At 52.7% G+C, this 12,356-nt stretch overlaps 1 protein-coding gene across 1 annotated transcript; it reads right to left on the minus strand.

Annotated features, from left to right (window-relative positions):
• Positions 1-6,959: 6,959 nt before the first annotated feature.
• PG985_008203 (uncharacterized protein) lies at positions 6,960-8,227 on the minus strand (the record flags this gene model as incomplete). Its single annotated transcript, XM_066827971.1, has 2 exons — positions 6,960-7,167; positions 7,236-8,227. The coding sequence occupies 2 exons, from the start codon at positions 8,225-8,227 to the stop codon at positions 6,960-6,962; spliced, it is 1,200 nt and encodes a 399-aa protein (XP_066682883.1).
• Between the last annotated feature and the right edge of the window lie 4,129 nt (positions 8,228-12,356).

Below are 12,356 nucleotides of genomic sequence, written 5' to 3' on the forward strand. Positions count from 1 at the left end.
TATATCATACAGGAGGCACTACATGGTAACCTCAGTATCTATTGAAGTCCTCTTCTAGAACACCGGCATGGTCTTATTATGCTTATGCGTGGGGTGGGTGCGAGGAGGAGTAGGACGGCAAGGCATATCATCGAGACAAGGCCGTCGATCGCCTCGGCCGGCATGGTCTTTGGTAGGCGCCGCTCTGTGACCATGCCTCCCATACGGTTTCTATGAATAGTAAATAACTAGCAGCTACAGGCACGACATCAAATTTCGGCATATATACCCTTGCCGTGTGTGAGTTGGTTACTTTGGCCATTGCAGTGGAAAGCCCGTGGCTTCTACTACGAGGGGGCTCGGCTTTATGACGATTAGCAACCGTCCAACCCAGACTTAGACCCATGAAGCCTCTGCTGCTCTTTGCCGTCCGTTCAATTCGACTTGGGAACTTGATCTTCAAGTCCTTTCTGAGTAGATACCGAGTGGTGAACATACGCCAATAGAAAGACGGGAAGGGGTGCGGAGGAGAAGACTCGATTCAAGGCAGCCATATTGTTGTGTGCCCACCACTAACTCTTACATCGTATTGGCTCTCACCTCACCGTGTGAACATGCGATTAAATTAGTCAGTACTTGTTGGGGTGAGTGGATGTAGAGTGTGTAGGTTCTGAGAATCATGATATTCCGACAAAGCAACACCCCTTCCCCTCATTCACTGCCTCGCGCATATGCATGTGTGTGTGTGTATGTGTGTAACCATCAGTAGCCAGTCAGCGCTCTGTGTAACAAAAGTGCGAAGCGAATAGTCCCCGCGCTGGAGCCTATGAGAAGAGTCTCTCCTGTTGCTGACCGTCAGCCATCAGTCAACCAACCTTGTGTAACGGAAGACAACTCATCTCGCCATCATCATCAGCAGCAGCAACAACAACAATAACGGTAGCAATGTGTGGTATGTAAGCTGGTTAAAACCGGCCCATAATGCATAAGAGAGGAACCCTGATGGACGATGGGCCGACGATCAGTTCCAGAGGCGCCTAGCCAGTATGTACTGCAGGCAGGATCGGAGGGGGGAAATAAAGTAAAGTGGTAGCCCTATAGGAACATGCATCACACACACCACCACCACCACCACCACCACCACCCACATACGTAAAGGAGCCAATGATATGTGCGTGGGGGAGCCCGACAGGGGGCTATACTCCAGGCTAACCACGTTGGGCGGCAGTGTCGAAAAAGGGGAAACGAGACCCTGGTCCGAGGGGGGAGACTGCCAAGCCCGCTCCTTCGTGGTGGCAGCTCGCCTCTTGTCTGCCAAACATGGCGGACATAACCCCAGCTCTCTTGCAAGACGCATTGCGAGTTGGAAAGTGGAAGACACCACCCCCGCCGCCCGTCCCATTACATCCTCCATTTTCTGTCCCATTTCAAGATCACTCTTTGCATATATTGTCATTTATTACCTGAACACGAACAAAGCACTGTGAAAGTCCGCCACCCTTGCCGGTTGCTCTTATTCCCGTTTGTGTGTGTGTGTGTGTGTGTCCGCATCATGGGGTAGATATAGAAAGAAAGCAAGACCAAAAGAAGGACAGGGGGGAGATACTGGTCAAGCGCACGTAAGTACCTGCGCATGTACTGTATGGCGGCGGCGCAATCAAAACAAAATTTTTCCGGAAGCATCGTCGGTTCCTCGTTTCCAGAAAGTCGGGACCAGTCACGACACGCGATGTCGGGTGTGTGTGCGCCTCCCCCAAAGCAAGCAAGCAATCAAGCGCGCAACTGCGACAAGTTTTTTCGGGGGCGTTCCTTTAAGGCTGACTGGGGAAAGAAGCAGACGGGAGGCGCAAACAAACTGACGCGCGCACGCGGGTGAGCTAGCTGGCTGTTGGCGGACGGCGCAGGTGCGCCCTGTCAGCACCTTCTTCGGGAATCTCACCAGAAGACTCTCATTCACGGGCATCCAGTCAGACCGGCGGCCGGCATGGTGTGTACATAAGAGAGGGGGGCAGGACGATGAATGACCAAATCAGGACATTGCTGTCTGCCCCTCTGGCTGTGACGACGGCTGAGGACTTTGCCCAATCATGCCGGCGATCCAGGGCTCGAAATGCCTTGTCAGAACCTTGTTCCCCATCCTTCTACAATATATATTATCGACATCATTCCAAAGGGGTAATGAATGTATGTATGTATGAGTGTATGTGTGCAATGCAGTGTCTTCTTCCTACATACTACTCGATATGCATCCTGCTCTTGGCCGTATCGGATTGCTGCCATGGTATCATGGCATGGACGTTGCAGATATGCAATCAATCGAAAAGACCATGCAGCGTAGCGTAGCATGCTTGCATTGAGTAATCAAAACAGCTGGGGGATGGGCTGTATATCGAGTCGCAGGAAAGACAGCACTGCGATGACCCAGAGGCCCGGAGGATCCATTAAATGGCAATTGGGCAATGGGGAAAGAGGTCAAAATTAGCTTGGTCTAGCCTCCAAGGAAAACTGCTCGGAAGTGTGATTCGAATGCGATGCATGTGCGTGTGGAAAGTAGAAATGCCCATCTTTCCGAGCTTGTCAAATCCACTTCCCGACCGATGGTTGGTGGTTCGTCCAGATGGAACCCCAGAATTTCAGCAAAATACCTGAGTACTTGCGGTACGGCAAGCAACTGAAAGGTACTTGCTTCGGTACAGCACCCCGTCCCCCCATGGCGTGGATCCGCCGGCCGTCCTTTTGTACAGGGAAGGGCAGAGCAAAAGCCATTCGAGGTCCCAAACCCAGGCCAGGCACCCTAATAAATCAAACCGGCCGGCCGGCGAGCGAGCGAGGTGCATTCCAGGAGGATCCATCCCACCAAATTGACGGGTGGCAGATCCAAAATCCCACCTGACGTTGCACCGACTCTATCTTTTCCAATTAGCGGCAGTGGGCACGCCCTGTTTCATTCCTTCATTCGAGGGCCGGCTTCTGGGCTTTTGGGGCCGCATGTGTCCGTCTTGGATGGAGGTTCGCAAGCTGGCTGGCAATTGTTTGCTGGTTGGGTTCGAGATCGGCAGATAGCCATGGTGGACGACAGCTCACTCAAGGAAAGTGGTATCAGGAGCGGTGGCTCTCTCGCTACCTCAATATCAGCTTCTTTGAATTGGACGAACCCATCTTACATAAGCCACCTATTCTTGGCTGGGAGGAGGGGGGCCGGTGAGCAAGGGGGTTAGGCGAACAACCCAATCAGGAGCCTGGCATTGAATAGAGATTAATGCCGGTTGAGCCCCCTCCCCGTCGCCTGCAAGACAAGACGAACAACACATCCGTAAAGGATAAGTCGAATCGTAATAGTCCGCGGCACAACTCGGGGGTCTGGTTACACAAGGACACAGAACCCCCCATTAACCACAACAACAAGATAGAGAAAGAGGGTGCACCGCCGCCCTGGTAGGTATGATCTGATGCTACGTGTTGTGATGTTTGGGTCATGTCCCCAGCAGCAACAATGCTTGTTTGTGTCTGGTTGTGAGCTGGGCGTGTCGCGGCTAATCTCGCACCGCCTCTGTGTAACACCACTGGGACCAGTATACATCCTGATCACAGCAAGTATAAACGTGATATCTTTCAATAGCGTCCGCAGCGCAGCCACACTAACACAAAGTCCTGCCGGGCAGATTAGGTGACGATGTAGTGGGACTGCGCTAAGCCTCGCAAGCACAACACAAAAAAAGAAAGCCTGGGAGGGGGGAGGCAGGAGGATCAATGTGACGGACCGCCTCCAGATCGATTGTGCTACCTGCAATATAGGTTAGTATAACGGAGCCTTGCTGGCAGGTAATCCAGTCATCAGGAGGATTTGGGGGCCAGGAGTATTCTCGCCGGCTCAACCTCCAGACAAACACCTTACCATCTGTGTAAGTGAGTAATAAAGTGCTGTGATGTGCCCTTTTCTTAATTCCACAGCCCATAGGGCCTGGTACCATGCACATCGCGTATTGAGCCAATCAGCAAGCAGTTTTGCTCTCGCAGATGCACCAATCAGTCGTTATCATACTAATACCCGCCATTGGTACAGCCAAAAGAGCCAAAAGTCTGTGCAAAAAGTGTCAGATTCCTGCACTGGGCTTAGGCTGGGTGGACCAATTAACAAGGGGCGGGCACGATCCATAACGGCGTACTTTTCATGGATGACCCGTTCTTTGGATGGACCCAGTTTGGAGACGGGGATAATTAAGTGGATGATTCCTCCGGACGGGGCCTACTAAAAAGTACTGTGGCATGATTCCAGTTCACAGTCCCTCCGAGAGCTGCTTGACAGTATGTAGCTGCCTGGAGAGAGGGAGAGAGAGAGAGGAAGAGAGACGGTTAGCTAATGTGCTTTCTCCGTCTCGACCATCCCCAAGCTTCTCTTTGTCGTCCGATGCCAAATTAGATGAATTGGGAAATGGAGCAGGGGGAGAAGGGAAAGAAGGGCTCAAGCCGGGCTTACAGGGTCCACAGCCAATGTCCCCCGTATTGCTACGCATGTCGTTATTTTTTGCTGCTTTGGGCAACTCGGCGCATTTGTTGGCAAAGTCGCTCACTGCTGGGGTTTCTGCCCGCGCAAGCTTGCTACTGTACTGGAGAGAAGTAGAGAGTGTATGGCAGAATATGCCCTGATCTTCTGGGGTCATACTCTCATTTCTTCTCTTATACCGCCAAGAGTGAAATGAAAAGCCATGTAAATGCCGTAAGCTAGCACAGTCATCGTTCCGTTCCTGGATGAAACACATGCGGCAGAGACATGTAGATGGACGGTGCGCTCCTGCGGCGTACTTCTTGTTCCCTAGGGCGCCACTTGTCTTAGTCTTCCCGTTGACGAACGGACGAACGACATAGAAAGAGGAGAAGGCTTCCCGTGTAAGATGCTTCTTTTTTTAAGCAAGGAGGGCGTGCGTGCGGCGCGGCTCCCCCTAGCAACCGTGCCCCCAAGAACGGTGCGATGCAGCCCTACTGGTTATGGACTAGGAAAGTGAAGTTTGTAAACGCAAGCGCGCGCTGTCTCTCGCTCACGTAACTTCCGCCATATTGTCCGCAAGGCGAAACGTAGGGATGTCAGTTGTCAGATCGGAAAAGGCAAAAAAGTAAAAGTCAGAACCCAACTTCGTATCGGCATCAATGAAAACGATACCCCCTTACCATGCCAGCACAGTAGGCAGAATCTCGCAGCAGGGCATGAAGTCGTATAGTAAGACATATAGATCATCACAGGAACCAAAATACCTAATTTCAACTGAATCATCTCACTGCCCTTTTGGTTTGATACAAAAGTCGTGTAATGAATGGAGACCCCTGGGGGGAGACCGTCCGTATCTGTGTTCGTCGTTTTGATTGTTTTTAGAAACGAGCTTCGCCGGACCGACAACCTCGTTCCACAAGGTCCCTAAGCAAGACGTGCGGGTGCGGAAGACCCATCACGAACGTCCTTTTTCTATTAGCTTCATATACAAAGCCAATAAATAAGGTTGGGGGAAGATGTGATCTGCTTGCTGCGACATGGGCTGGGGAGGGGCGCGGCCAGGCGGCGGCGGCGTTGACTGTGGCCCAAGTCCAAGTCCATACTGGGCTGGGCCTGACTGGTGTCAGGCAGGGGTGGGCACAGTTAGATATGGGGATCTGGCTCTTGCCCAGTCGGGGTGGGAAAATGAAAAAGGACGGAGGAGCAGAAAGGACGAGTCTGGTCTGTGTACGATAGCTATGGGTAAGTAGGTAACATCACGTAATTGAGGTGGTCGATCCCTGGAGCAGAAGGGTTTAGTGCTCATCTTTCTCGCTTCCGCGGCATGCATTGTTGATGCACCATCCTTGGCCGGCGGTGTCTCTCTTGCTCTTGGCCTCCCGCCTTTTCGATGTGTGTGTCTAGGTGGTTTCTCAGGACGAGGACGGGCAAGAAGGGCGGACTCATAGAAACTGTTACCAAAATCTCGCTGCTATTGCCGATTGTGGGCTTGGGGCTGGGTCAGGGTAAGTGAGTAAGTATATGAGAATGTCCTGGACGACATGCTCTCGCCGCAAAGAGAAGCAATCCCCGTGATCAGGAGTATTCTACCGAGGTAGCGGGACCTCGTCGCTCAGGGTCCAGGCCCAGAACATCGAAAGCAAACGGCGGACCCAGCGTGGTGGAAGAGGTGGCAGCGCCTCTTCAACAATTCTGTTTTTAGGTGCAGGTGCCCTGGGCACTGGGCTTCTTCTGTCTTGCTGTGCCGCAGACTTGCACGGGTGCAGGGCTGGGGGTTGCGGGCGGAAGAGAGCTTGGACTCTGCCTGCATGCACCATAGTAGTAGTGGCCAATTGGTCATGAAAGTACGGTACTGAGGTGCTTGGGTAGGTTCGGCATTTTGGCATTCTTTCCCAGAGCCCACCTCCCGTGGCCCGTCTCCGTTCGCCTGCTTGCTTAGCTAAGGCAGGTCGGCATGGAGCGAAGCCGTGGTCGTCTGGTGGAGGGACTCGGACACTGGAAAGTGGATTCTATGCTGCATTACATTCATGTAAGTCGCAGTGGTAGTGGTCGTGGTAGCAGTCATGGGATGTGCGAGGGAGGGACTGTGTGTCTGGTTCTCTATCGGCGGGTTGCTGGATGCCTAAGGTACATGTGAATTTCTAGGGCAGGCCCGATCCTCGATAAGGCCAATGTTCCCCTCTCAAACCATCTCGTTCCTTCCTTGTCCTATCCATCAATTTGATGTTGGATGTTCTCGTAATTTTAGTATGTAGTTGTTGTACATGGTTGGGGATATCAATCAAAGCAAAGGCCCACGAATGCTATCCAAAGGGAACCGCCTCAATGCGGTTCTCAGTATCGTCCACCCCGAGGACATGTCCCATACCAATGACCGTGGAGGTATCTAGCGCATAATATTCAAAGAATTCCCAATGCAGGAAACCAAAGAGAGTCGTAACCATAAAACCCCCAAACTCCAAAAAGTCATCTCTAATATTGTCTCTCGGGCGGATTACATATGTCGCCGGAGTAACGACGACGCTGGTTCTAGCACGCTCAGGTTGGAACTGCGCGTCTGCGAAGCAGTGAGCGGCGGAAGTTGCGCGGATGGGATGTGATCAATCCTCGACGAGGAGCGAGCGCCGTGGAGATCGTAGCCCTCGTTGCGTACGTTGAGCGTGCTGATGTCAAATCTCTTGGAGCAGCCGTCTTCCATATGCCTAATTTGATTGCGTTAGCATTGCATGTCTAGAAGGTTTCGAAAAGATGAAAAGAGCGAAAGCCTTACCTCCGAAGAGTGTCCTTGCGGGCAAAGGTGCGGCCACAGAAGTCGCACTTGTGGTTACGCTCCTTCATGTGCACGCTTCGGTGGTGCCTCGAAAGGTCGGTCTTCCGTACAAACTTCTTGGTGCAACCTTCCACCTGGCAGGGAAAGGGGTACTCCCGCTTCTCGTCGTGAGTTTCGAGATGGGCCTTGAAGTTGTAGCTCCGGCTGAACAGCTTCCCGCATCCCTTGACGTCGCACTGAAAGTTGGCCTCGTCTCTAGTCGTTAGGCGGCGCTGCTTCGTGCGAGGTGCCCGGTGAGCGGCCGCCCTTTGAGATAGGGAGGGCGACCGCCCGGCAGGCTCCAAGTAGCTCGGGCCAGATAGCCTGTAGGGTTCCGCATCCAGGGGCGGGTACTCAGGTCTGGACCAGGAGTGGGAGGGAGGTTCTGTCATGTAGTTGGAAGTACTACTGGCAGAGCTGTAGCCACCCATGGTCACGGGGAGTGCATGCTGGGAATGGGGAGAGGGGTACTGAGATGCATCGGGCGGGCTGCGATAGCCGGAATGGCTCTCCATTTTTAGGCGCGGCGCCGGAGAAACACTATGAGGATAAGGATAGTTGCCTCCGGTTATGGGCTCCGGAGTGTGTGATAATGTTCTGGGTTGGTGGTGGTGGTGGTGTTGAGCGTGGGATGAATGGGATGAAAATGCGTCGTGTGTGTAAGCCGGTGAAAAGGTTGAGTCGTACCCGGCAAACGCGTCGTAGTCCATAGAGGGAATGGTCGGAGGAACCTCCCCAGTAGAGGAGTTATGCAGCATATTCGACTCGTCCCACTCCGCAGCCGAAGTCATGGAATCTGAAGAGGGCAGAGATGGCTCGGGATTCATGCTGCAAATATGGTCATATATAAATTCGAGTTTGTAAACGCTGTCTCCCATGTCAGGGGACGGATAGTCCGTGTTGGGCGAGGACACGGGAGATCTCGTCAGCGCCGGTGGTGAGTGATGCTCCATTTGGCCTGTGGTGCAAGTCAAGGCTGATTTGTACAGGGGGGTGCTGTCGAAGAGGGGATCGGTGGGATTCTTCCAAGCTGAGCAGATCCGGAGGATTTTAGAGGGTGGCCCAACACAACAGAGCAGAGGGATTTTGATCGAAGGAGACTGAGCAGTTATGTATCCAGGCGAATGCAGCAGATGGCTATAAGCGCTTTCAACTTGAGATTTCGATAAAGTGTGCGAGGTCTTCATATAGTCTTGCTAGCCATGTGCGGGCATTGGTAGGAATATTATATGTACTTAGCCAAAGGACCCTGGTTTACTCCGCTCACGCCCCGGGGTTGGCCTGGCGCCTCCCAGGGACAGGACAGTCAAAAGTGATGTGGTTAAGTGAGCAACCCACACTGCCTCACACTGCCCCTCTACCATGGCCAAGTCGAGTTGAGAGGTAGATTATAGGCGTGTTAAAGATGGAGAGGCGAGCGAGGCACCGCACATCGTCTAAGGCAGAATCGGGGGAACCAGGGCTGGTGTTACCCCATACATCTCATAAGGCAGGCTTCTGCCTGTTGATCATTTCGAGTAGTCTCATAGAGTCGCAGCGGCTGGGGGTGTGGTCGAGGTCCCGCAGCGGGTACCACAACCCTCATCCTCCCTCATGCCATCCCATCCCATGGTCTGTAGAGATTTGGGGGCCGAGGAGGTAGGAGGGAAAGCAGCAACAGGGTAGGGGAATCCTGTAGCTAGCACTCTAGTCAAAGAATACCTTGCATATAGAGCACCCAAAAAGGCAATTGGCAATGAAGTGTAATAGGTCCGTGGTGGGTCTGAACAGCATCCATCCATACCCACACCCACTCTGTACCGGTGTACGCATCTGGTTGGTAGAATACCGAAAGGTACTCGAGGTACATCTTTGTGACAGCTCGGATGAACAGCAAAATCAGCTGTGAGCACCATGCTCCTCGGCTCAGAGAGGCAAGACAGCCGACACAACCAGGAGCCCTTCTCCCATGTCAGTATTGCAGGTGTAGCCATGTATGTATGTATTAAGTATGCATGTAATGCGCGCGCATAGACGATTAAGTAATCCAGGCCGCATCGGACTCGAGTCATCCGTCGTAGCCAGCGATATAGCAGATATGGCAGACAGCCCTGACCGGGCAGCAGCTAGTGTAACCATTGGGAATCCATGGTTAGGCGTATATCAAATAAGCGCGACAACTGGGAAGCTAACCGGTATGTAGGTAGCTCTCTTGATGGAGACGAGAGAGCGTAAGTTTCATCCGTTCAATCGACCGAGATTGGCCTAGCACAGACGGCAGTGCGCCTGAAGACAACTGCCAGAGCCTAGGCAAGTATGGTTGATGGGACGAGATACCCCAAAGGTGGAGGAGGAGAAGAAGAAAATGAGGTACATACATAGAGAGGTCTGGGGAGGACAGGATATCAAGCGAGCTAGGCGGAACAAAATGAAGCCAGAGACAACAGAGAGACTGAGACGGAGGGATTGACGCAGGCGCGGTGGTTTGGTTTAGGGAATGGGTAGGGGTCGCTTGGCAGTGGGTAATGTATTGATAGCAGTGGATCTGTCCCGGTGTTAAGGCACGTCGACTTTTTTTCTGCTGGGATTGAGCTTTTGCTTGCCTGTCATGTGGTCCGGCCGGCGACGATATGGCCCGATACAGCCGTTCACGTACATGAAGCCCGGCAAGTTCCATCTCCAGTCTTGATCTTGTGTATCCCGTTTGTCGATGCCGCCTCACCCAGTTCATGCCCCAGGACTTGGCTTTACCACACCAAGACGGGAAACCACCTGATGTGCGCCGTGCTGTGCTGTGCTCCTCCCCTTAAGGCTGATGAGGAGATGAGATGACAGGTACATTAGGATGTACTCAACACCCCCACCCAGCCGCAAGATTAAAAGATACCGCACCCATCAATATGTGCGCTACCGACCGTTAGCTGGGGACCGTTTTGGTTACACAGGGTCTATATCGCACACTATAGCCAGTGTGCAAGAATAGAAACCAATAGCAGAGAAGCGCCTCGGCAGTGCAACCCATCTCTTCCTTCTACTTGCCGTAGTGCGCATGCACCGCCACGCCACGTATGGTCAGGCTGCGAATGGGGGGGAGGGACGGCATATGACGACGATGATGTTGAAGATATGTAAACCGGCCTTTGGAAAGATACGTACAGTACATGCCGTGCATGTACGTAAGGTTGTGGGTATGTGCCATCAATGGTATGCAGTCCAAATTGCTGTAACCAGAGGACTGGGAGACTGGAGCGATGCAGTGAACTTTTGGCGACTTGCGACTTTCTGCAAGGATGAGGGTGCCATATCTTCGTCACCCAATAAGCTAGCGGCGGCTGCTGATCCGCGGCCGGCCAGTGCTGTATTGAAGTGGTTCCAGGGCATGCGCAAGGGTGACACTGACACAGCCCTTACAAAGAAAGACGGGCCAGACTACGGCTCTGTACTTTGAGCACACGAGCTTTCTTCAAGATATGCACAAAATCCTGACATGTTGGTAGAAGACACGGCAGATACCAGCTGCATAGTTCGAGGTAGTAGGAGATCGCGCTGGTAAGGAGGTCAGCACGATCTGCTGATGCTAGGTAGAAACGTGGCAGTTGGTGTGTCGACCTGGGTGAGATTGAGATTAGGGTGTGCAGTCAGCATCTTCATTGTTTGATGGACAAGACGAGCTGCTTGCTTTCTTGGGCATTGGCTCCAGTGATTGCCCAGGACGAATCCGGGTGCCGGACGACTGGGTTCTGGACGGGGCTACTAGTCTATTGACTGGGTTGACCCGGGCTTGATACTGGAATAGAAATGGCATTTGTTTGCGAGGCGGCCGCTAGCGAAAAGGACTGCGCAGGAGAGAGCATTGAGCACTGGTGGGCTAATGCGATCCCGCAAACGCACCGTTGAAGGGATGAACCCGTCTGATTGAGGGCAGGCTTCAGGGTTCAACCACCCGCCAGCGACCAACCAACCAGCCCCAGCCCTGCCAGGAAATCAGTGCTAGCGGGCTGTCTGTATTGACATCAAATACCTACATTTGGTAAAGTTAAAGAGAAGAGGGCTAAATACAAGTGCTACGTAGCAGAGGACTCAGGCGGGGACGCGCTAAGAGTTGGAACTAAAAGATACCGCGCATCGACGACGTTGGGCGTGCTCGTGCTCTTGATCAACGAATGCCACTAACTTTGACAAGTATGTAGGTTTTTAATGCCCCCCTTATCGATCTGCGTTGAAGCCTCGGAAAGCACAGTCGCCGGAGTCCTCCGCGGATTCTGCACGGATGCGATCGCGAGCTTGTTGTGATATCAAGATATCTGCTTTGTCTGTGTTTTTCTGGTTCGACTATAATTACGTGGGCCTGGGTGAATCTGGCAGGAGCGTTAGCGGACCAGGTGCCAACCCGTTACAGATGGAAGGATCAAACCTTAGTAGCATGCGGACGGGTACGCCATGCGGGTTGAAGAAACGCCTGCTAGCTACTTAGCGTCGTTTTCTCTAGGGAAATATAAGAATGCGTCATGGTACATTTCGACAGCGCCAAGACAGCATCATTCCTCGGTCTCAACCAGACCTCGACCATGGCCTGGACAATGAAAGACGTCTTCATTATCCACCCCAGGACCCCATTGCTGGCCCCCATCTCCTTGACCATCTACAGTAGCAATGCCTGAGGTTTAGCGTGCTGTTCAGGAAAGCTCTGCATTCGACTCACTCAGCCGCGCCAGAACCAACCATCTCCATGTACTGACGTACTTGTATAGCCCCTATGATCTCGTGGGCATCGGGTAAACCAATACTTGACCATTGTGACATCAGTAATTATCTTGATTACCATAATGGAGGCACGCGGGTAAGCGCCATAATACATCACTGATATACGCAAGAAATTCCTGGGTAATAGGAAGTGTGCAGTGAATATTGAGGAGCGCGAGACGTCATGCCACTCCGGCCATCTTGATCATTGGTGACCAGAGTGCGCCTTCGTCGTAGCATCGCCACCTGGGAACGACCAAAGCCACACCATGATCCAAATTGCAACCGTGCCTGTGTGCGGCACGGCTCCTGACGATTCCTATTTTTAAACCAGAAATTGAGGCGGTGCAAGAAACTTTC

This window comes from Apiospora marii (genome assembly GCF_038362585.1).
Source record: "Apiospora marii strain CBS 49790 chromosome Unknown utg000005l_segment0_segment0, whole genome shotgun sequence".
NCBI classification, from domain to species: Eukaryota; Fungi; Ascomycota; class Sordariomycetes; order Amphisphaeriales; family Apiosporaceae; genus Apiospora; species Apiospora marii.